This window comes from Leucopleurus acutus (genome assembly GCF_964270905.1).
Source record: "Leucopleurus acutus genome assembly, chromosome: 2".
Taxonomy (NCBI): domain Eukaryota; kingdom Metazoa; phylum Chordata; class Mammalia; order Artiodactyla; family Delphinidae; genus Leucopleurus; species Leucopleurus acutus.
In genome coordinates this window covers 178,251,832-178,277,725 of record NC_139143.1, presented here as the reverse complement: position 1 = coordinate 178,277,725, position 25,894 = coordinate 178,251,832, and the positions used below count along the sequence as shown (strand labels likewise).

General features: G+C 46.7%; 1 protein-coding gene across 1 annotated transcript; it reads right to left on the bottom strand.

Annotated features, from left to right (window-relative positions):
• Positions 1 to 4,312: 4,312 nt before the first annotated feature.
• Positions 4,313 to 9,993, bottom strand: LOC309978526 (group IID secretory phospholipase A2-like; the record flags this gene model as incomplete). The annotated part of the gene is made up of 4 exons (XM_082865078.1): positions 4,313 to 4,458; positions 5,915 to 6,021; positions 6,665 to 6,809; positions 9,954 to 9,993. 4 exons carry the CDS (start codon positions 9,991 to 9,993, stop codon positions 4,313 to 4,315), a joined length of 438 nt encoding a protein of 145 aa, XP_082721204.1.
• Between the last annotated feature and the right edge of the window lie 15,901 nt (positions 9,994 to 25,894).

Here is a 25,894-nt window from a genome sequence, read left to right as displayed (position 1 = left end):
ACTGAGAGCAGCTGTTATTGTCAATACGATTATTACTCACCATACCTTCCTCCAGGATCCCTCCTTGCCATACCCCAACCTCGCTTCCTTGTCCCTGGGGGTAGCTGCTCCCCTCTGAGGGTCACGGAGGGCTGAGTCAGCAACTGTTCTAATAAAGAGTGTGGGAGGTAGGGTGATACATGGCCCTGGAGCCAAAGAGACCCGGGTTCGAATACCAGCCCTGCCATTTATCAGCAAGTGACTCATCCTCGAGTTTCAGTTTCTGCAGCTGGAAAATGCAGGTGACAATTCCAGTGTTCCGAGTGAGTTAAGAGGACTGCGTGAGTGGACGCCACAGGTGTTCAGTGTCAGGGGTTCATTGTCCGCCCCTCCCAGCCCCTGCCTTTTCCGAGTCTGACTCTGGAGGAAAGAGGAAGCATGGCGTCTGTGTCCTTCCATCTGCTTCCTTCATCCTGGGGTATGTGAGACACGAGGTGGAGGACAGAAGCTGCCTGTGAGCCTCTCCTTCCTTTGTGCCTCTTATCCAATTCCAGTAGCTGGAAATTGGCCCAGAATGAGAACTCACAGGGCAGGAGGTTCTCCCCTTACTTTGGGGACTCTGTCCTGGCTACCCTGAGACCCCACCTGCCCATCCCACCTCATGGTCCAAAGTCCTATGTCTTTACCAACCTGGGATTCATTCATTCATTTATTCATTCAACAATCTATTGATCACCTACTATGTGATGGGCAGGCACCAACACTAAGGTGCTTGGCTCACAGAGGGTTCTCCAGGCAGAGTCCTCCTCCTGACCCAGCCCTGGACTTGCCCGTCCAACACCAATCCCATCAATAACCCCAACAGCCCTGATTCTGGCAGTTCTCCTCCCCTCAGGGACATTGACCTTGTCCCTTCTCAGGAGTAAATAAATCCTGAGGAATCTAAACCAATCATGGTGATTCCATGGTGGTCTGGGGCCACCATGGTTGAACGTGGCCAGTCCTGAGCCAGAGGTCTGCTGGGTGGTGGTGGTAGGGCTTACTAAAGAGAGACACGGAACAGACAACACTTTCTCCTCTGGATGTTATCCTGCCTTGGCTTGAGGGCTGAATGATGGCTGCCATCTTGGAGCGGGAAGGGGAGCCACCCAGAGGACAAAGCCAGCACAGTGAGGGTGGCCAGCCGAGACCAGGAAAGAAACCGGTGCTGATGACATCATCAAGCCACTGAAGAGCCACCTTCCTCCTGGATGTCTTGTCATGTGAGGTGATAAGTGCCCTCAGTGTTGAAACCCATCGAGTCACAGTTTTTGGATGGAAGCTTCCTGATCGGTACAAATGGGAGGGGGTGCCAGGGAGCAGAGGGGGAAGAGTTTGAGGTGGCATCCTGGCTCTGCCTTTTGTTGGTTGTGGGACCTGTGGAGGTTCCTGTTCCCATTCTGAGCCTCAGGTTGCTCTGCTGTAAAATGGGGATAATAATGTCCGTATCTGCCAACACTGATATTGTCACAAAGCCACAGAGCCTAGCACAGGGGACCTCTGGTGGGCAAGTAGGGTTGCCGGCTCTTGACTGTGTGTCTTGAATAAATGGACCTCGTGTATCATCATCTAACACAGCTTTCATGCAGAAAGGAGAGAGGAATTGGGTGGAAAGAGGGCAACACTGATTAACTATTTTCTCCTCCTGTTTCATTCTGGGGGTGACTTCAGCTCTGGCCTCTGCATAATGACAACAACAACAACAGTAATAACACAGTTAATTTTGAAAGAGGGATTACTATGGGCCAGGCACTGTGCTAAGGCTTAATATGCATTAATCTTGTTTAATACATTAGCCTCATCTTCTTTTCTTTTTAGTATTTCCATCTATACTTCACACACGAGGAAACCTAGATTTCTCATATAAGGTCACCTGGCTGGCTAGTGGTATAATGGAATTTTTTTTTTTTTTTTGGCCACAGGGCGCAGGTTGCGGATCTTAGCTCCCCCACCAGGGATCGAACCCGGGCCCTTGGCAGTGAGAGAGTGGAGTCCTAACCACTGGACCGCCAGGGAATTCCCTGGAATTCCAACCCAGCACCTGTAGTTCTTTATTCCTATTACGCTCTCCAGCATGAGCCACTGAGCTTCACGTGGAAGGAAAACCCCTTGGTCAGCTGTTTCACAGATGTGTGTCACGGGCAGGAGGGTGTGGGTGGCTCCAGGTGCCCCAGCCGCGTAGCTGGAAATACCGCTAATCACATATGAATGACAGATTGTGACTCCTTATATGAAAATGTTATCCATCCATCCATCCATCCATCCAAAGTTAGTTTCCCTAAAAGCCAAGCCTGAGATGGGAATTCTTGTGCAAGTGAATGATTTATTGAGGGAGTGGTCTCAGGAGAAACCTGTAGGAGGACAAGGAAAACAGGATAGGCCAGGGGACAAAGCAAGACATCTAGCCTGACCCCACGAGGAGCACTGGGGCACACAGCGTGTGACCCAGATGGTCCTGCACGAGGCGGGGGGCAGTTATGCCCTACATGGTATTATTCTCCCAACTCATTGGTTAGAGGTGGGCGGGCTGGGGTGGGCGATGGGCACGGTAGCTCCCAGCAGCCAAGGGCAACCCTCAAGAGAAGGAGGCCGATGTGAGCACGTGGCAGCCAACACCTGGCTTAGCTGGCACAAACACCACCCGCCCCCACCACCATCTCTCCATTATGGGCTCCTTTGATCTCAAAGCATTGACTGAGCACCCATTATGTGGGGCAGCAGAGGAAACAAAGATGAAACTGATGTGGCCTCCATCTTCCGGGAGCTCCAGTCTGGTCCAGGGAGGTCAGAGCAGTCTGGACCATCATAGGCCACTCAAGCGAGAGCTTGGCAAGTTGTAGAGCCATAAAGTGCGTGGGAGCTCAAAGGCGGGAGTGAGCCCTTAGGACTGGGGAGGAAGCAGCCAGGGAAGACTCCTGTAGGAAGTTGCCCGTGGACCCCAAGGAGCCTAGCGTGGGCTTAGCCACCTGGAGACGGCAGGACAGTGGAGCGTCGCTGTAGAAGCCCAGGCTGAGCAAAAGCCTGGCAGCGGGAGAGGAACGGGTGCCTGGAGGACACATGGCCTGTGGACCAGGTGCCTGGAGCAAAGGGGTGGGCTGCTTGGTCCAGCCTGTCGACAGCAAATTGACACTTGCCACTGGCCCTTGCCAACTACCTCTACAAGGACTCAATCACGAGCTGCTGCAGCCTCTGACCTTCAACACCCCTTGAAAGGAGTTCAGGGTGGAGAGCAGAAATGAGGTCCTCTGTGCTCTGGGAAAAACTGGCAGAACAGGCCTTTAGATAGTTAGATATTTTCAGGAGAAGATTTTATGAGCCCAATACTTGCATCTCCTCAAATCTAGAAAAGCACTAAAATCCTTCACGGTGATTTCTGTTCCTCGTGACTGGCCGTAACCTTCACGAGACTAGCAGCAAACTTCTGCAAAAAAATGTGCTTGATGGCCTGTGCTCCCCCTTCACCAAAATCACATATATACTGATCTTCCCCCCTACCTCTTTGGAGCAGTTTCTCAGAGCTATCTGAGGTGCTGTCTCCCAGGCTATAGTCCTCATTTTGCCCCAAATAAAATAAAACTTAACTCGCAACTCTCATGTTGTGTTTTTTTTTTAAGTCGACAAGCCCTTCCCTCAAAAAGTATTTACGGAGTCCCTTCTGGGTTCTGGGCACTGCTTTGAGCACCAGGGATGCAACTGAGTCCAAGACAGACATAAGCCATGCCCGCAAGGATCCCCAAGCTTCCAAGGGAGAGGGACACAGTGCCAGACAGTGCAGGTCCCAAACTCCGCCCCTATCCTGGGTGGTGGAGGACCTTGGGGTTTTAAGAAGTAGAGTCATGCAGACAAAAAGATCAATATCACCCTTTAGAGAGGCCACTCCAGTGGCAGCTTGGACGGTGCATTGGACTGGTGGGGGGGGACCTGGGGAGGGGGGTGCCTGGAGCGGCAGTAGAGGGAGAATCTGCTGCACCTCGCCCCCAGACCCCACGCCCAACTCCCGCTGCTTTGGCCTAAACACCATCCCTGGGGGCTCCCTGGCCTTGGCTTTTCCTAAGACCCCATTCCACCCTCAGGGGAGACAGCTGCTGCCTTGGCTGGGAAGATTTAGAAGGTCCAAGAGGCAAGGTTTGGTGGAGGGGAGGCCAAGACCCTCCCTTTTCCAGGGAGTGTTTTAAAGAAGCCAGGCTGGTTCAGGGGTTAGATCCTGGGGGGGTGGCAGTGGTCCTGCAGGACTTCCGGAGCTCAAGAAGCCAGGAGCGGGGTAGGGGGCGTGGCATGGTGCAGGGGGCTCCTCCTAGCACGTGGGGGTCTGGCCCTTGCAGCTGGGCCGCCAGTAGTAACGCAGGTGGTTCTTGTAGGTGTCCAGGTTCCGCTGCAGGCAGAGCACCAGCTCCTTGTCACAGGTGCACAGCTGCTGCTCACACCAGCTCCCCTTGTCAGCTGCAGGGTGGAGGAGGAGGGCACTTAGCATCTATCCCTTCCCCAGCCGGGGCAGGGGTGTCTCAGGGCCCCTGGAGGGAGACGCTGATGGCAGCTCAGCCTTTTCATGGCTTTTGGTACCCTTGCCAGCTACTCTGACTCTAGCTCTGCGACCTTGGGCGCAGGCCATGGCCTCCCTGTGTGCCATTGCTCCTTTATTTATTCATCCCTTCAGAAAATAGTTGAGCACCTATCCTGTGGCAGGCCCTGGGGGGAAAGGACTGAACAGAATGGACACGTGAGGTTCACACCCCCCTGAGGAGGGCAGATATCAGAGAACCACAGAAATGAGTGCCAGCAACTGTGCTACCCAGGAGTGAGGAACAATGCAGGGGCTACGAGATGGGAAACGGGTGGGATCTGACTCAGTGTCAAGAGCCATTTGAGCTGAGATCGGAAGGGTTTGCCCCCATTCCCGAAAGTCAGGGTGGAGGAGGGGACTGTTCCAGGCAGGTGGAACAGCATGCGCAAAGCCTCTGGGGAAAGGACCACGGTGCTTCAGTTTCATGATCTGTAAAATGGGGGTAAGAAGACCTGGACCTACTGTATAGCACTGGCAACTGTACTCAATATTTTGAATAACCTATAAGGGAAAAGAATCTGAAAAAGAATATATATATATATATATATATATATATATATATATGTATGTATATATAAAAGATTAAAGCAAGAAGGCAAAGCCCTCAGCACATAGTAAGTGGTCAGTAAATGTTGACTATTACTGTTTTTATTGTTAAGTTCTCAATTAACAGTGACAGCTAATGAGCCCATTCAACTCCCAGCCCTGGGACCTGCCACCTTTCTCTGTGCATCCCAGGGGCCAGGTGACCTGGGTTACAGCCCAGGTTTCGTCATTTACATCTGTGTCACCCTGAGCAAACAGTTCACTCTAGTCTCAGTTTCCTTGTTTGCAAAATAGAGATCACCAGGGTGGTGCTGCCTCCTGGCTGGGCTGCTCTGAGGACAAATGATGATGAAAAAAGTAACAGTAACATTGATAGCCTGTGTAATTTATCGAGCATGCATCTGCAGGGCCCATTATGTCTGCTCTTATTTTAGTTCTTGAATTGACTTTATGGAGTAGAATACTGTTATCCTCCTGAGTTTCCAGAGGAGGTTCAGAGAAGTTAAGCAATGTGTTCAAGGTCACACAGCTGGTTAATGGTGGGTCAGGGATCTAAGCTGAGGTCTGCCAGCCTTCCAGATCCACAAGGGGTCAAAGCCCCTATTGGACCTCTCCATACTCCTACCCCCATTCCTGCCTCTCCTCCACAGCTCAGCTACTGCCACTGGACACATGAGAAAAACACAGAGGTTGAGTAGCTTGTGCATTGTCACACAGCACATTAAGGCAATACAGGCTAGAACTCTCTTCCTCGGCCTCCAACTCCAACCCCGAGGCCTGGGCACTCACAGCACTGGATGTTCCCCTGGGAAGACTTGTAGCTGTAGCGATCCAAGTGAATATTGCATTTGTGGTGCTTCAGGTGATCGTAGCAGCAGTCATGGATGTGGCAGCACCTGGAGGGAGAGGACACAGGGATGGTGGTGATGAGTCCTTGGCCAGCTCGGGTCTCTGGCTGTCCCTGCCCCAGAGCAGAAATCGTGTGCCTATCTTGGAAGAGTCAAGGCCTGCAGGGTCTAGTCTGCTTTCTAGCTAACTCTTATTGTTTCCTGTGTACCAGGCACCTGTGCTATCTATGAATTCTCTCTTAAGCCTTTTGACCACCCTATGATGGAGGTGCTTGCATTATCCCCATTTCACAGATGAAGAAACTGAGACTCTGGGAGGTCAAGCCACTTGCCCAAGATCACACAGCCTGTAAGTGGTGGATGAGGGAACTGACCCCGGGCCTGGCTGGCTCTCATCCCTCCTCTGGCTGATCCCTAGGGTTGCTGTGAAAACCAAATGTGATCATGGCAAAAAGAGGTAAGACTTTTAAAAAACAATGTTCAACGGCACTGGGGAGTGTGTGGGTATTCTAACTAGTTTGGGGTTGAGAGTACAAGGGGGCCTTTAGAGATTCTGGGGAACCCTCCAGAAGGGCTGGGGCTGGATTGGAGCTCAGTGGAGTTCCTAGCACATAGTACCACATGAATAAATGGATAGAGAGGAAAGGGGAGGGTCCCTGGGTAGGGGCAGCGCATGATTGGGAGGAGTTACCAGTCTGTGGCATCTTTGGGTTGGCCTTTGCCACCAAATCCGCAGTGACAGCCATAGAGAAAATAGGAGAAGATGGGTCTCTTCCCTGTCACTCGTCTGATCATCTTGTTCAGGTCCAGTATCCCGCCCTGGGCTGGAATCACACCTGTCAAGGAGCCCAGCCACAAGGAGAGGACATGAATCTAAGAGGCCAGTGGGCTGCAGGCCTGGCACCTGGATCAAACCAATGACCTTGGATAATAAAATGACAACAGGGCCTCCCTGGTGGCGCAGTGGTTGAGAGTCCGCCTGCCGATGCAGGGGACACGGGTTCGTGCCCCGGTCCGGGAAGATCCCACATGCTGCAGAGCGGCTGGGCCCGTGAGCCATGGCCGCTGAGCCTGCGCGTCCGGAGCCTGTGCTCCTCAACGGGAGAGGCCACAGCAGTGAGAGGCCCGTGTACCGCAAAAGAATAAATAAATGAAATAAATAAAATAAAATGACAACTAACACTAAGGTTATTGAAAATATAATGATAGTTGGTGAGTGCTTACCATGCATCTTTTCATCTAGTGACATATTGACTCCATCCATCCCATGAGATAAACACTTTTTTTAAAAAAAAATAAATAACCTTTTTCTTCTGGTGTATTTTAGGTGTATGGAAAAGTTGCCAAGATCATACAGAGAGTTCTTATATACTCCTCATTCAGTTTCCTCTAATGTTATTGTCTTCTTAGATAATCGTGGTATATTTATGAAAACTAAAAAACCAACATTGGTACTATAAATACTATTTTTAATCCTCATTTTAGAGGTGAACACACTGAGGCTCAGTAACTTGCTCCAGGTCATAGTAGTTGGTAAATAGAAGAGCCAGGATTGAAACCCAAGGCAGTCTGGTTCTGTTCTCTGTCTCTGGGCATTGAGTTCACATTCCATAATAGGAAGACACCCTTCCTCTTACACTCACCCCACCTCCCCAGACCCCCAGCACAGCCTGTAGAGAAATCCACACATTAAACAGCATGCATGGCTCTCGTGGGAAGCAGTGTGATTTAGAAATCAGTGATCTTCTTTTCTTTTTCTTTTTTTTTTTTTTGCGGTACACGGGCCTCTCACTGCTGTGGCCTCTCCCGTTGTGGAGCACAGGCTCTGGACGCACAGGCTCAGCGGCCATGGCTCACGGGCCCAGCCGTTCTGCGGCATGTGGGATCTTCCCGGACCGGGGCACGAACCCGTGTCCCCTGCATCGGCAGGCGGACTCTCAACCACTGCGCCACCAGGGAAGCCCCGAAATCAATGACTTTCATGGATATTTTTCATTTCAGTCATAATATCTGCTGGTTAGAGTTGATCATAAGGGGAATTTATTTTATTGGGAGAGAGGAATACATTATGTTGAGTTAGGAGAAATAAAATATATTAAGTCAATGAATTCAGGGGAGAATTTGGGAGAAACAGACAAGGTAAGAGGGGACTGGAATGTACCTGTGTGCAAGCTGGGGAGATGATCCAAGGACACAGATGGAGCCCAGAGTCTCAGGGAGACTGGGCTGGGGAGGTCCCCTCAGGTGACCCTAGTTTTGGAGCCCCCCCGCCAAGTAAATGATGTTATAATGAAAACGCTACACTCAAATGAAGTAAGTAGTAAACCAGGGATGAGCCCCAGATTGGGGAAGGTTGGGATGGGAAGAGGTGGCGTTGGCATGAACTCATGCAGCAGACCAAGGGTTCGATCACAAGCAGGGTGCTTGCCTTGGGCTGTAGGTAAAAGTGACTGGTGGTGTCAGGGACTTGCAGGCAGGTCGTGTCCCCAGCATGTGGGAATCCACAATGCCACTGCTGTTTGCCACGGTGGCTGTAGATGTACGGGTGTTAAAGAGAAACCTTGCTAAGTTTTGACCATCCTAAGGAATGTCCCCAGGCCCTCTGGACTTCCGGATTCGGTGATAAGGCACCAGAAAGCAGCCCACTGCCAAGAGAGTTACCGTCCACCCTGGAGGCCAGCCAGGGACCTGAATTCAGAATCTCACCTTTTTGCTGTACCTCTGTCCCCCCTAAGTCTAGCCCTTTCCGTTTCAGCTTAGAAATAGCCACACAAATAAACTCACACCTGAAGGATGCAGCTGTTCCTTGCCAGGCAAACAATAAATTCAACTTTGATTCAGAATGCTTTCGGGTGGTCTTATTTCTCATAATTTTACAGTGAGGTCAACCCAGCCCTGGGAAATTGAGGAGCTCAACTTGTGGTCATGAGGGCTTCAGGCACTGGCTCAGCTTGACAGAAATACCTGCCTGGGTTGCTTTTTCCATCCTCAGTTGTCACTGAGGGGGCGGAGCGCTTTCTCCCAAGGGTTAGCGGCAGTGGCGGGAGGCAACATCACTACTATCTCGTGAATGTGCTGTGTGTTAAACTATTGTTCGCTTACTATTACCTACACTTGCTAAACACTTTGTAAACGTTTTCTCATTAGAGTCCTTCTAACAACCCAATGTAAAGGGTGCCATTGTGCCCACTTTACAGATGAGGATATAGAGGGGTAGGGGGACTTGGGCAAGGGGGACTGGGAGGTGATGGGCCAGCATCTGAATGCAGGTTCATCTGTGTATTTTATCTCTATACCATATTGCCTCTTTGCATCTGAGAGATGAATTTCTGCAGCTTGATTGCAATTTTCCTAATGGTTTTCACGGTAACCTTGGAGATGTGTTCCTCTTGAGAATTTGGAAGTCCCCAAAATAACACAAAACCACATTTAAAAATGCAAATCCTTTCTCAAATCACATATTTTGAGATGGCTCAAGAAACAAAAACGCCAGTTTGCTAGGAACCAGATTTGTACATTTGATCTGCTAAAGATCGGATGGAAACTGCCCCATCTCCCAACGGTCAACAGAACCCTCTTCCCAGGTTCAAGGGAGATAATGAACATGCAAGAGTTCTAAAAATGTAGAGTGCTGTACATAAGTAAGAGATTACTATTATCTGGTCAAAGGGACAGAGGGGAGCAGATCCATTTCTATAATTTGTGTCCGAAGTACCAGAGGCATCAGTTCAGCTGGACCACAGTTTCTGTAGTTTCCCGCCTTCGTATGCCACACAGCTTGGCGGTCCAGGGCTCTCTGGCCGAAGCCACTGTTCCAGGGGACTGACAGCCACGGATGGCTCCCTGCAGGGGGCCAAAGAGTTGGGGGCTGCGAGGCCAGGGCAGTGAGGATCAGAGCAACAGCTCAGCTTAGGAAAGAGATATAGGGCATCTCCGCTTCCCTCCCTGCCTTCCCAGCTGTGGGTCCTGTCCCCACTTACCAGCAAACACCACCAGCATGCACAGCGAGGCAAGTCGCATGATCCCAGCACAGAGCAGTGGAGGCAGCTGCTGGAAGTCCCCTTCCATGCTAGCAGCTCTTTATATCAGATGTAACCCTACTGGAGCCTGCACGTACCCCTCCCAGCTCTGGACAAGGTCACCCATACTCTTTGTTTCCTCTTTTCCGGCAATGAGGAATTTTATGATTTTTGTTTCTAATATCTGTTTTTTCAACTTTTTGATTGCAGTAGAAACAAGTTCAGCATAGAAGATTTGGAAAACATAAGCGATGAGAAGAAATTTAAAATCACTTGTGAATCCATTCATCACCATTCATTTTTTTTAAAAAATTGACATACAACATTGTGCAAATTTAAGGTGTACAACATATTGATACATTATATATTATAATATGAGTTGTCATGGCAGCAATAGTTAGCACTTCTATCATGTCACATAATTACAATTTCTTTTTGTGGTTGGCATAATTAAGATCTAGTCCCTTAGCCAGTTTGGCGATTATAACACAACATTGTTGTCTATATTCACTCTACTGTCTCTAGGACTTATTTACTACTTGTTGCAAGTTTGTACCTTTAAACAACTTTGGTCCTATCCCTCCCCATCCCCTACTTCCTGGTAACCACCATTTTACTCTCTGTTTTTATATGTTTGGCTGTTTTAAATTCCGCATATAAGTGATATTATACAGTATTTGTCTTTCTCTGTCTTACGTCTCACTTACCACAAGGCCCTCAAGGTCTATCCATATTGTTGCAAATGGCAGGATATCCTTCTTTTTACGGCTGCATAATGTTCCATTGTGTACATATATATATATATATATATATATATATATATACACTCACATACATGGCATCTTTATCCCTTCACCCGTTGATGGGAGCTTAAGTTGTTTCCACTATTAATACTTTGGTGTATGTCCTTCTGGTTCTATTGCTATATACATCTTTCCACACTTTTCCCTGACCGAATTAGGAAAATGTTACAGGTAGTACTTTGTAGTCTGTCTTTTCATTTACTAAAATAACTTGAACATATTTCTATGTTGTTAACTATTCTCCTGCAGAAATGTTTTGAAAGGCAGCCTTGTATTCCATTATATGACTATGCTCTTCATTTAACAAATCCCCTATTCATGGGCATGTAGGTCAATTTTGTACTCTTTTAGACCGTACAGTGGTACAGTGAAAGAAATCTTTGTTGTTAAATCTCAGTGTCTGCCCAAAATTGTTTCTATAGGATCTACTCCTTAAGTGAACTTGCTGAGTCAAAGCACACACACAATTTGAAGGCAATTGACGTGTGTTGAGTGTGTTGACTACTTACCCTGCAGAAGATCTGCCCCAGATTACAATGGGAATCCTAATGAGGCAAATGGTGTGGACCCAGCCCAACTAGGGTGGAGATGCTGATGGCAGGACACACGTGGCATTACAAAGGGATGGTCTGCCACAAAGGCTCCACTGGTAACCTTCCAAGGTTTGGTGGAGAGTCCGTGAGACCAGAAATTGGGTTTCTTCCGTGCCCGTCAGATAGCTATTCAAGAACACAGTGCATAGGTTGACCTCTTTGCTGCTAGCTAATCAGTCCACCCAAAAAAGCGAGACACTGCTAGGTATTCTCCCTCTCCCTCTCCCAGCCCTCTTCGCTCTCTCTTTTCAATCTAATTTTCCTTTGTTCCTAGACTCAGTCACCAACTGATCATCTCCTATGTGAGAAAGCAATCTGCATGCAAAATAATGAAGCAGCAAGTAAATGAAATGTCTCTGGCATATTCTTTGACACTCCTCCCATCTGTGTGCTCAGTAGTCATTCCCTGGTACTCTTACCAATGTGGGACCTTACTGTACAGTCTTCTAGATCTGGGGTCTTGATGGGACATAGGACTACTCCCCAGAGCCCCAGCTTCCCCCAGGCTGGTATCATTTCGGCAGGAGCAAAAGTAGCCAGGACCTCTCTCTGCTGCTTCCAGAATAGATGCTACAAAAAGTTCTCAAAATCTGCTGTCCCCGATACTCCCAGAGGCCCCAGCGCACAGCTGAAAGGCTGAGTTTGAGATCAAAGGGACTGTGTTAAAACTCTGGCTTCTTCTCTTACCAGCTGTGGGACCCTGGGCAAATCACCTGACCTCATGAGCCTTGGCTTCCTCATTTGCAGAATGGGGACAATGTGGGGGCAACAGTCCCTCCCTCCTCTGATTGCTGTGGGGTTTAGAGAACACATGCACACAGCACACCGCACCAAATCTCACCCACAGAGACGATGCCATGATGGTGATCACAACACGGGCTATGTAGCATCACGTGGAGGTGAAGAGGCTGGGAGGTGGGATTCGAACTCAGGCTGCCTCCCCAGTGTTCCAGCTGCTTCACTGGGAGAAAGCTGCTCGGCTCCGTCTTCCATTTCCTCATGTGTGAAATGGGGCAGTGATAGTGTTACTGAACCAAACTTGGGTCTGCTTGCCAGCATACAGTAAAGCCAATCTACTGACCTCGGGCTGTGGTGAACCAAAGTGCACCGTGTATTGCAGGGTGCCAAGCAAGGAGTCCAGGCCGCTAATGCTCAAAAGGCTTGAATTCCTCTGGTGGCTTTCAGGGAAAGGTTTTTAAAGACAGGGTGAGGGAGAGGGGGTTGCGGGGTGTGTGATCAGCTCATGGACATTCTTCCGATTGGTTGGTGGTGAGGTAATTGGGGGTCAATCTCATTAACCTTCTGGTTCCAATCATTTGCAGTCTGCTGTTAATCCTATCCACTCTATCATCTCAGTGTATTTTTTTCTCCCTAGAAATGTGACCTGGGTTTTTAAAAAAATATCTTCTATGTTTCTAATTAACATGCTCAAGCTTTCCTCTATCTTCTTAAACATATAGAATATAGTTATAACAACTGTCGTAATGTCTTTATTTACTAATTCTATCATTTGCATTGTCTCTAGGTCTGTTTCTGTTGATTGCTTTTTTTTTTTCTTATTACGACTTTTAGGTCACCTTTGCTCATTGTTATAGAAAATACTATGGGGAATTCCTTGGTGGTCCAGTGATTAAGACTCCACAGGGGGCACTGGTTTGATCCCTGGTTGGGGAACTAAGATCCTGCATGCCTCCCAGCATAGCCAAAAAAAAAAAAAGGAAAAGAAAAGAAGGCACTTTGTCTATTTTTAAAAGGGGGTTTCTTTAAAGTAGGTTTCCAGAAGTGAAACTGCTGAATTAGAAGATTGAAGCGTCCTTAAACTTCTTCCTCTTTCTGAAATTCGTAGGAATTTAGAAACTCCCTTGCTTCTGGTTCCATCAGCAGCATATAATAGTTAGAACTGGTCATTTCCTGAGACTTGCCAGAAAGTCTGTATTTTTACTTTCCTGGAAACAGTGGGGAGAACACTTGGTGATACTATTAGGCCACAGTCCATCAATATCTCCAAGTGGTGGACAGAAAGGAGCAGGAGAGGACTTAGACACTGAAGTGCAAATTCTATTAAGAATAGTTACCATCAGCTGGGGCTCAGAGAGGTTAGAAACCCGCCTAGCGTCATACAGCAGGTACGTGGCAGAATTTGGGTTAGAATAGAGGTCTGCCAGAGCTGCCCTTACTATGTGCTGGGCACTGTTCTAAGTAAATGTAAGCAGGTAGTGCCCTAATCCCCATTTTACAGATGAGTCCTTTTACCCAGGGGCTACTTTCTTGCCCTCCCAACATAGACGGAGGTGGAAGTGAGAAGAGCTGGCAGAGCCTGGAGACTGCTGCCCCCAGCCTCAGTGCAGAGAAGAAGGTGGACTCCCATCTCCTAAGAGACACCCCCATGGGTTGAGAACATGTCCTTTCAGTCAGTGACCAGCGTCCTCCACTTGATGCAGCCCTCCCCGCAAAGCCCCATTTACTGAAATGATCCCATTGCCTGAATTCCATTCATGATGAAACCTGCCAGAGGGGGTTAGAGATGCAGCAGAATTACTGAAGGTTTGCAGGGGAAGAGGAAATTTAAAGAAGCTGGGCTTAACTAGAGATTATCATACTAAGTGAAGTAAGTCAGACGGAGAAAGACAAATATATGATATCACTTGTATGTGGAATCTAAAAAAGAAGAAAAAGATACAAATGAACTTATTTACAAAACATAAACAGACTCACAGACTTTGAAAACAAACTTATGGTTACCAAAGGGGAAATGTAGGGGGAAGACACAAATTAGGAGTTTGAGAGTAACATATACACACTACTCTATATAAAATAAATAACCAACAAGCACCTACTGTATAGCACAGGGAAATCTACTCAATATTCTGTAATAACATATATGGGAAAAGAATCTGAAAAAGAACGGATTTATGTAGAACTGAATCGTTTTGCTGTACACCTGAAAATAACACAACATGGTACATCAACTCCACTCCAATATAAAATAAAAATTAAATTAAAAAAATAAAAAGAGGAAAACAGGTTAAAAAAAATAAAGAAGCTGGACTTCCTCAGGGGCTTCTGAACTTCATCTCTGATACCATCTGGCAGGGGGCGAGGAGGGAGGGAGAGATTTGAGATTCCTTTGTTGGGTAGTGACCCACTTTTCTCCCGCTGCACCCAAGCAGAACTAAAGTAAGTGAATTAAACAACCAGAAACCACTCAATGTCTGTCTGCTGCAGAATGGTAGATGGTGTGATTACACCACATCGACAAACCACAGCTACACATAGCAACCCGGAAAAATCTCACAAACATAATGCTGAATGAAGAAAGCTGGACACAAAAGAGTACAGGTTGTAAGAGAGATTTATATGACCTTCCCAAATAGTCAAGCTAATTGGCACTTTTGAAGATCAGGACAGGGGCTTCCCTGGTGGCTCAGTGGTTGAGAGTCCGCCTGCCGATGCAGGGGACATGGGTTCGTGCCCCGGTCCGGGAAGATCCCACGTGCCGCGGAGCGGCTGGGCCCGTGAGCCATGGCCGCTGAGCCTGCGTGTCCGGAGCCTGTGCTCCGCAACGGGAGAGGCCACAACAGTGAGAGGCCCGCGTACCACAAAACAAAAACAAAAACAAAACAGAAAACAGAACAAACAAACAAAAAAGTCAGGACAGTGGCTACCCGTTGAGGGGCGTGGTGACTGGAGGGGTTTCTAAGAGGGTTTCAGGGGTGCTGCTGAGACCCTGTCTCTTTGGGTATTGGTCACATTGGTGCGTTCATATTCTGAAAATTCATCTAGCTGTTCACTGTTGTTTCTTTTGGCCACACCATGAGGCACGTGGGATCATAGTTCCCCGACCAGGGATCAAACCCGTACCCCTCCAAGGGAAGTGCAGAGTCTTAACCACTGGGCCAGGGAAGTCCCCAGGCTGTTCACTTTTGATTTGTATATTTTCATGTATATGTTATACATCCATATATTTGAGTAATGACAATAATAATGAAGATCATGACAGTAAAAGCAAGTGGACTCAAACTTCACTAGGAATTATTGGCTTGGCCAAAAAGTTCATTCAGGTTCATTTTTCCCGAATGAACTTTTTGGCCAACCCAACACTTCAGATACCCTTCTAGATGGTCACATATCCTTCTGGATGATCAGATAATCTTTCTAGATAACCCAATATCCTTCTAGGTGATCCAGTATCCGTCTAGATGATCAGATATCCTTCTAGATGTTCAGACATCCTACCAGATTATGAACAACTGAAGTTGTGTAGTAGAAACAAATTTCTACTTTGATATCAGGCAAATCCGGCTTCGAATTCTAGCTTATTCACGGCATTACTTTGATTACATTACTTCATCTCTCTGAACCTCAGGTTTCCCATCTGAAACTGGGACCAGTCACGCTTCCTCTGAGGCTCGTTGTCATGATTACAGGTAGAATGGTTGGCACACAGTAGGTGGTCAGTAAATGCATGGCACCTGGTGACCCCTCCGCCCAGGAGAAAAGAGTTTAAAGTTCTGACCTCCCCTCACACCTCAGGCCCAGGGACTCTTGCTTCTAAAGGATAGAGTTGGTCACAGAGCAGGGAATTTCCACTTTGACCTCTCAGACAAGTGGCCACAGAATTATTTTCAAAATCACTCAAAATCCCCCTCCAGGCAGCTTCAAGATGGTCATTGCTTGAAGGTTCTTCTTGTTTTCAGACTTGGCCTGGGCCCCTGCTGCCTTCCTCAAGGTCACATCATCCTGGGGGGCAGCAGAGCCTGGGTGTTCAGGAGGTTAGACAGGCCTGGTGTGGATCCTGACTCCCCCTCTGCTTTCTCATCTGTTAAGTGGGCTGGAGGAACATGAGAATGTCCAGCTATCAGAGTTCTTGTGAGGATTCTGAGACATGGGGCACAGACGGTGCTTGTTGCAAACGGCAGGTGTGGGTGGGGCCTGGTACCACTTTGCACAAGTTGAATTGGGTGGAGGTGGTTTGATCTGCCTCAGGAGTTGGGGGGTGTGACTGTGGACCCCAAGAGATTTGTCTGGTGGCTTTGGCTGGAGCCCTGTGGAGAGAGCTCTGCAGAAACTCCAGGCGTAGGCTCTGGTCACTGGGAGGGGCTCTGCAGGGCACAGGGGACAGAGGGGTGCAAACGTGGTGCAGGATGGGTGTGGCTCTGAGGCTGGAGGGTAGGGAGACCCCACTGGGCCCCTGAAGGCCTACAGCTTTGGGGTGCTGAGGCCTCCAGGAACAGCTGTGGAGGTGGGTTTGGGGAGCAGAGCAGAAGACTGAGAGCCTGGGGTTCCCAAGGCTACCTTGGAGACTCCCAGAAATAGTGGCAAGATTTTACTTCGTGGGGACTTAGGGAGGGGCTGACTTATGTGGGCCGGACAAGAGGCCAGAGGCATTTCTTACTGTTAATCTGATTCCCCCAGGGGCCCACAGCCTCTTGAGAGATGGAATATTTCCTGCCATATCAGAAAACAAAGGCTGTCAATGTCATCAGCGATTGCAGCCTCCCAACGTGAGCCGGTGAACCCTGAGAAAACTCAGGAAGGGAAGACTGCCTGCCATCTAGCAGCCATCAGACTGCAGCCACTCGCTACAACGAACCCTGAGGAACCTCAGGATATGAAAACACAGGATACTGGCCTCAGATAGCTGAGGTGCATATCAAAGGAATGATTTCAGTGAGCCCAGACTCTTGCATCTTCCCATACATAGAAAAAATGCTAATTCCTTAACTTGGGATATCTGGTTTTTTAATTAACAATAATCTTTTGATCTTCCTGACTACCTGCGCTTCGTTGCAAAACTCCTGTGTATTCTAGTTCCCCACCTCCGGGGAGCAGTTCTCTCAGGGTTACTTGAGATGCTGCTTCCAGGGCTTGAAGTCCTGAAAATTCCCACAGAATGAAACAGGACTCTCAACTTTTAGGCTGTGAATGTTTTTTTTTAAGTTGACACTCTTGAGACCTGGTGGAAGGGTATACCCAAGAGACACACCATTCACTCCATAGGAAATAGCAATGTTTGCCTTTTACATGAGGTCTTTGATCTCACCATGTGTGTGGTGGGTATCATCCGTCCCATTTGCGGATGGGGTTAGTGGGGCTCTGAAGGATCAAGCCACTTCTCACGCAGAGCACTGGCCAGACCCAGTCTCCTCACTTTCAAGTCTGATTCTTTTCCAGTGGGGCATCGCCATGGGCTATATGCACAATGGGTGGTGTTATGGGCTGAACGTGTCCTCCCACCCTGTAAAATGTATATGTTGAAGTCCTAGGCCCCAGTATCCTATTTGGAGATAGGGTTTTTAAAGAGGTAATTAAGTTAAAATGAGGTCATTAGAGTGGGTCCTATTCTAAAATGACTTGTGTCCTTATAAGAAGAAGAGATTGGGACATAGACAGGTACAGAGGGACGAAACCATGTGAAGACACAGGGAGAAGATGGCCAGCTGCAAGCCGAGGAGAAAGGCCTCAGAAGGAACCAACCCTACTGATACCTTGATCTCTGACTTCCAGGTTCTAGAACTGTGAGAAAACAAAATTCTCTTGTTTAAGCCCCACACTCTGTGGTGCCTTGTTATGGCAGCCTGATCAAGCCAACACAGTTGTTAGGAGAGCCCAGAAATAATAATGGATGCATAGGCAGGCTTCCTGGAGGAGGTGAGCAGCTGCTAGTCATTGCCCTCTTTCTTCTGCTTGGTCCTCTTCCTCTCCCCACAAAGTCCACATGCACCGTGCCTGCAGTAGAGACCTGGTCTGAGGGACTGGTCTGGTCCTCAGGCTGCTGCCTGTAACCAGGCTTTCCCTGACTCACAAGGCTGAGCCCAGCTTGTTGCCTCAGTTTCCGCCTCCATAAAATGGGAATAATGTCCTTTGAAGCCTCCCTCCTCCAGGGTCAACTGCTTAATGATTAGGAATTATTTGGCGATATAGTCATTATATATGTGTGTGTATATATAAAACATTTTTGTTATAAATGTAGAAGCAGTATATGTTTCTTAACTTTTTGTTTCTTTGAAAGTCAACTTTATTGAGGTACAATTTCCACAAAATTTGGTATAGCCAGTCTTTTTAATTTCCGGCCCTCTAATAAGTATGTAGTAGAATCTTGTGTGGTGTTAATTTTTATTTCCCTAATGACTAATGATGCAGAGCATCTTTCTCTATGCTAATTTGTCAATCAATATCTTCTTTGGTGAAGAGTTTTTTCAAATCTTTTGCTCATTTTTAAAAATTGAGTGGTTTGTTTTCCTATTATTGAGTTTTGAGAGTTCTTATATATATTCTGCATACAAGTCCTTTATCAGATGTGTGATTTGCAAATATTTTCTTCTGGTCTGTGATGTGTCTTTCTGTTATCTCAGTAGAGTCTTTAGAAAAAGCAGAAGTTTCATTTTCCTGAAGCCCAATTTATTGTAGGCTTCATATCTTCTATATTCTCTTCTATATATCATGCTTTTGGTGTTGTACCAAGAAATCTGCCTAATCCAAGGTCACAAAGATTTTCTGCTATGCTTTCTTCTAGAAATTTTATAAGCTTAGGTTTTACATCTAGGTCTATGATCCATTTTTTAAAAAAAGATTTTTAAAAAGTTTTGGTAGAATATACACAACGTAATATTTACCATCTTAACTACTTTTCACACTGTCGTGCAACCATCACCACCATCCAGCTGCAGAATTCCTTTCCTCTTTGCAAAACTAAAACTCTGTGCCCACTAAGCAAGAACTCCTAATCTCGCCCTCCCCCTCCCCTCCTCCCTGGCAACACCATTCTTTCTGTCTCTGAATTCGACTCTCTAAGTACCTCATACGAATGGAATCATGCAGTATACGTCCTTTTCTAACTGACTTATTTTACTTAACACATGCCCTCAAGGTTCATCCAAATGGCATGTGTCGAAATTTCCTTCCTTTTTAAAACTGAATAATATGATCCATTAAAAGAATAGCTTGGGGCTTCCCTGGTGGCGCAGTGGTTGAGAGTCTGCCTGACAATGCAGGGGACATGGGTTCAAGCCCTGGTCTGGGAGGATCCCACATGCCGCGGAGCAATTAGGCCCGTGAGCCACAACTACTGAGCCTGCGCGTCTGGAACCTGTGCTCCGCAACAAGAGAGGCCGCGATAGTGAGAGGCCCGCACACCGCGATGAAGAGTGGCCCCCACTTGCTGCAACTAGAGAAAGCCCTCACACAGAAACGAAGAACCAACACAGCCAAAAAAAAAAAAAATAGAATAGCTTTACAGAAATATAATTTGCATATCACACCATTCATTTGAGTGTATAATTTGATTTTTTTTGGTATATTCACCGTTATGCAACCATCACCACAATCTAATTTTAGAACATTTTCAACATCCCCCAAAGAAGCCCTCCCCATTAACAGTTACCAACCTCCTCTACCCCACACTCCCTCCCCCAAGCCCCAGGCAAGCAGTAATCTGCTTTCCGTCTCTATAGAGTTGCCTAGTCTGGAATTTCACATAAAGGAAATCATATAATATGTGGCCTTTTGTGGCTGGCTTCTTTCATTTAACATAATGTTTTTGAGGTTCATCAATGTTATAGTTCGTATCAATATTTTATTCCTTTTAATTGTTGAATAATGTTCCATTGTATAGCTATTCCACCTTTCATGTATCTATTTATCAATCGATGGACATTTGTTTTTCCCTGCTTTTTAGTTATTATGAATGATCCTGCTATGAACATCTGTGTGCAAATTTTTGTGTGGGTGTATGTTGTCATTTCTCTTGGGTACATACCTATATACCATATATATAGCCATCCTAGTGGGTGTGAAGTGGTAACTCATTATGGTTTTGATTTGTGTTTCCCTAATGACTAATGATGTTGAGCAACTTTTCATGTGCTTGCTGGTCCTTTGTTTATCTTCTTTGGAGAAATGTCTATTCAAATCCTTCGCCTATTTTTAAATTGGGTTGTTATCTTTATTGTTGAGTTATAAGAATTCTGGACCCAAGTCCCTTAACAGACATATGATTTGCACATATTTTATCCTATTCTGTGGGCTGTCTTTTTATTTTCTTAGTGGTATTGTTTGCAGCACAAAATTTTTAATTTCGATGAAGTTCAATTATTTATTTATTTATCACTTGTGCTTTTTTTGTAGTATCTAAGAAACAATTGCCTAACCCAAGGTCACAAAGATCTACTCTTATTTTTTCTTCTAAGTTTCTTCTGAGTTTTATAGTTTTAAGCCTTACAGTTAAATCTATCATCCATTTTGAGTTAACTTCTGTGTATGGTGTGGGGAAGGAAACCAGTTTCATTCTTTTGCATGTGGATATCTAATTGTTTCAGCACCATTTTTTGAAGACCTCTTTCCCTATTGAATTATCTTGGCACCCTTGTTGAACTGTGATCCATTCTGGTTAATTTTTGAATATGGTGAGATGTATGGATGAAATTATCTTTTTGCCCTCCCTCTCTCCCTCCCTCCCTTCCTTTCTTCCTTCCTTCCTTCCTTCCTTTCTTCTTCTCTTTTCTTCATATTGATAGTCAATTGTTCCAGCACCATTGTTGAAAATCCTCCACCAGGGCTTCCCTGGTGGCGTGGTGGTTAAGAATCGCCTGCCGATGCAGGGGACACATGTTCGAGCCCTGGTCCGGGAAGATCCCACGTGCCATGGAGCAACTAAGCCCGTGCGCCACAACTACTGAGCCTGCACTCTAGAGCCCACAAGCCACAACGACTGAGCCCGCGTGCCACAACTACTGAAGCTCACGCGCCTAGAGCCTGTGCTCTGCAACAAGAGAGGTTACTGCAATGAGAAGCCCGCACACAGCAATGAAGAGTAGCCCCCACTCTCCACAACTAGAGAAAGCCCGCATGCAGCAATGAAGACCCAATGCAGCCAAAAATAAATAAAAGAAACAAAAAGAAAGAAAATTCTCCACGGGATTGCCTTTGCACCTGTGTCAAAAATAAATTTTCCATAAATGTATAGGTCTAATTCTGGATCATCTATTCTGTTCCATTGATCTATTTGTCTATCTTTATACCAATCTACACTGTCTTGATTAAAGTAACTTTATAAGCCTTAAAATCAGGTAGTATAAATCCTGCAACTTTGTTCTTCTTTTCAAAGTTGATTTGATGTTCTAGGTCCTTTGCATTTCCATATGAATTTTAGTAGCAGCTTGTCAATTTCTACAAGAAAGGTCTATTAGGATTTTGAATGAGAGGGCATTGACTTTAGAGAGCAAATCGGGAGAATTGGCATCTTAACAATATTCAGTCTTCTGATTCATAAACATGGTCTTTCTTGATTTCTCTGGGCATTGTTTCATAGTTTTCAATGCACAAGTCTTCCATATATTTTGTCAGATTTATCCCTAAATATTTCATATTTTTGGATATTATTGTTAAAGTATTTTTTTCAATTTCATTTTCCAGTTGTTTATTGCTAGTAAATAGAAGTACAATTTTCTTGTATTTTCATCTTATATCCTTCTCCCTTGCCACTAAACTCAGTTATTAGTTCTAGCAGTTTTTTGGTAGATTCTACAGGATATTTTTTTTACATGGACTATCATGTTTATGCCAATAGAGACAATCTTACTTCTTTTCCAATCTGAATGCCTTTCATTTCTTTTCTTGCCCTAGTGAACTGCCTAAAACCAACAGTAAAACATTGAATAGAAGTAGTGAGAGTGGAGATTCTTGTCTTGTTCCTAATCTTAGATGGAAAAGTAATCAGCCTTTCCCCATTAAGTACGATGGTAGCTGCAGGGTTTTTTTTGTAGATGCCCTTTTTCAAGCTGAGGAAGTTCCCTTCTATCTCAGTTTTCTGACAGTATTTTTCAAAAATCAGGGACAGATGTCAGATTTTGTCAAATGGATGGGTTTTTTTGAATTTATTAAGGGGTTTTCTTTTTTAGTCTGTTAATAGGGTCTTTTTAGTCTGTTAATCATTGATTAATTTTTTAGTGTAAAACCAAACTTTCATTCCTCACTTGATCATTTTGTATTTTCCTTTTTATATCTTGTGGACTCTGTTTGCTAACATTTTATTAAGAATTTTTACGTCTATGTTCATGAGAGATGTTAGTCTGTAGTTTTCTTTTCTTGTAATGTCTTTATCTGGTTTTGGTGTCAGAAGAATAGTGGCTTAATAGTATGAATTGGGAAGTATTTCCTCCACTTAAATTTTCTAGAAGAATTTGTGTAGAATTGTGTCCTCCCAAAATTCATATGTTGAAGCTAACCCCCATTATCTCAGAATGTGACTGTATTTGGAGATAGGGTTTTAACTGAGTTTAAATGAGGCCATTAGGGTGGTCCCTAATCCAATCTGACTGGTTTTTATGAGAAGAGGAAATGTGGACACACAAAGAGACAGCAGGGATGTGCATGCACAGAGGAAAGACCACGTGTGGAGCCGTCTGCAAGCCAAGAAGAGGAGCCTCAGAATGAAACCAACCCCGCCGACACTTCGGTCTTGGACTTCTAGCCTCCAGAAGCGTGAGAAAGTGAATTTCTGTCGTTTAAGCTACCCCGTCTATGGTACTTTGTAATGGCACCCCTAGCAGCCTGATACAATTAGTATTATTCCTTCCTTAAGTATTTGGTTATATTCACCTGTGAAGTCATCTAGACCTGGGGTTTATTTATGAAAAGGTTTTAAACTGCATGTTCAATTTGTTTAATAGATGTAGGGGTTATTTCCAGTTGAGTGAATTCATGTTTTTCAAGGAAAGTGACTGTTTCATCTTAGTCATTGAATATACTGCCTTACATTCATTTTAACACAAAAAAATGACAGACAGTAAAACCACCAGTTATTCTACTGTCTAAAAATAACCACTGCTGATGTTTTGCTGTATATCTTCCAGATAATTTTTATGCATGTGCCCATCCACCCCTCAACAACCGCCCCCCCCCTTTTGTTTTTAGTTTCCAACAGTCTTTTTTTTTTAATTGGGGTATATTTGCTTGACAATGTTGTGCCCACCTCACTTTTCTTTTGTTTGTTTTACAAAATTGCTATTACCTTTAATATCCAGGTTTTTTGTATCATTAAAACAATTATGAAAACATAGTTATGGATGGATGGTTAATCATTTGCTTAACTAATTCCCTAACTTAACGTGCTTCTGATGGAGGAGCGTCTAAAGAACGCCGCAGTCAGCATCCTCTTTCATTTGTCTCTGGGAGCTACTCAGGTTTGTATCTTGGTTTATAGTCCCAGAAGTGGAATTACTGGGTCGACCAGTCTATTGTTGACTTTAGATATTGAGCACTCTGCGATTGGGGGAGGAGGGGGGACGGAGGGGGAGGGAGGGGGAGGGAGGGGGAGGGAGCGCCCATCCTCCCCTCAAGGCACCAAGCCCAAAACCAACGCAGCCAGTGGGAGTGTGTGATGAGAAAATGGCACAGGACTATGTAGAGGCTCTCAGGGCCTCCTCCACTGCCCGCCCCCTCCCCCCAACCCCAGCCATGGCCTCCTTGGCATAGATCTAAGTGCCTCCTGGTTACCTGCATGTTGGCGGCTGTATTATCAGTATGTGGACTGGACTGGGCCTTACTTCTTGGTTCTTCCTCCTTTGGAGTGAGTTATTAACAGGTATCTGCAAAAATCAAAGCGAGTACTGAACTGTGCAGGCAAGTGAAGGCAGAGACCAGCCTTACCCTTCCATCTCCACGCTCTGTTCTCAGGGAGCTCACAGTCTGATGTGGCAGGTGCAGCCCCTGTCCCAGGAGAACCCCTGGCTGTTTTGGAGGAAATAATAGTCCCCTGTTCTCCAGGATCCCTGGTTTGAGTGCAATGTCAAGACCCACAGACCAAAACACATACAGGTGCCTACAAAAGACTGTATAAGCAAGCGCAGGTCAACACCTTCCACGTAGGGATGTGTGATTGGACGCAGGGGAGCTTTTCTAGGATAACTTCCTGGGAAAGAGAAGGGCCTGGACCCGCAGAGAGGAGGTTGGGCAAGGGAAGGGTGAGGGCTGGGAGAACGGGGAAATGACACGTGGGATTGGCCAGCCAATTGGTTTGGTAGAGCCAGAAGTGCAAGCTGGAAAAGCTGGGGGTAGGAAGGGAAATGCTGGTGGGGGGAGGGGCGGTTCCCGTCTGTTCTTTGCCAGCAAGTTTGGGACCATTGGGAGGGAAGGGCCAATGGAGGCGATTTGGAGTTTTCACTTCCAATGCTACTCTTCTTCCCCCCTCCCTTTTTCCCCTCCCATCATCTCAGTTCACCTCAAGGCTGGAGAACAGGCCTCTGTTTGGTAACAAAGAGGTCTTTATCTGAGCACCTGCCGCATGCCCCCATAGCACACAACACCTGTAATCTGTTATTATCTGTGAGCAGAATCCTTGCTCGGTGATGCCCGGTTATACACATCTTACAGCTGAGAACACAGAGGCCAGGGAAGGGAGCTATCCTACCAGGATCTCAGAGTCAAGAAGTCAGGGTGCTGGGATCGGAGCCCCTGTCTGTGCAACGGTCCACACTGCCGGGGGCTCCCAGGGCTCCAGCCCCCCTCTGTTCCTCCCTGCCCCATCTTTCCCCCACACATGCCACCCCCAAAAAGAGGCAAATGGCACTGACCCCCAGGCCACCAGGATCTCAACCAGAGGTGACTGGGCCCCCCAGGGCACATTTGGCATGTCTGGGGATACCTTTCTTGTCGCAAGTGGGGGTGCGGGGGGGAGGGAGGAGGAGAGGAGCATGGGGAGGGGTCACTACCAGGTCCAGTGGTGGAGGTTAGGGATGCTGCCCAGCCCCCTAGGATGCCTAGGGCGGTCCCCACCGGAGAGGCGTCGGGTCACATGACAGTGGTGGTGGCACAGAGTAGCCCAGATCTGCAGGCTCGCCCTTCCGAATGTGAGCTGGGGGCTTCCTGCTGGACGCGTGTGCCCGTGCCCCTCCAGTCTTAACCAGAGGTGGGCACCAGCAGCTTGCAGATGTGGGTAGGCAGTTCTCTGCAGATTCTGGACTAAAGCCCTTCCAGATGTGAAGGGATGGCTTACAGATGTGTGCATATCCACACGGAGCGTCTTCCGGGCAGAGCCTCTCCTTGACTCAAACTTGCTCTCCTTGAACTCTTCTTCTCTAGGCCTCAACTTCTGGGCTTCCGTGTCCATCTAGGCGTTGTCCAGTTTTAGCATGACATCTGCTAGGTCACTTCAGCCAGGATCCCTCATCCTTGATATCTGATGGGGTTCCTCACCCCCCGCCCCCACCAGCCCCAGGTGATGTCTGATCACCTGCCTCCCTTCAGCAAGAATCCTGTTAGGTGGGTTTAGCCAGAATCTCCCCAACCCTGATGTTTCCTCTTGGGAATTTCCCATCCTCTGACCCCCACGCTGTTGCCTTGGCTACAAATTCCCACTTTTCTTTGTTCTGTTTGGAGTTGAATCCAATCTCTTTCCCTCACCGCAAGACCCCATCATAGCAGTCCCTACACTATACAATGGCCCCCTTGAATAATTAGTCTGCCTTGCTGTCCTTTAACAAGTGTCACTAGATAATTTTTTCATCCT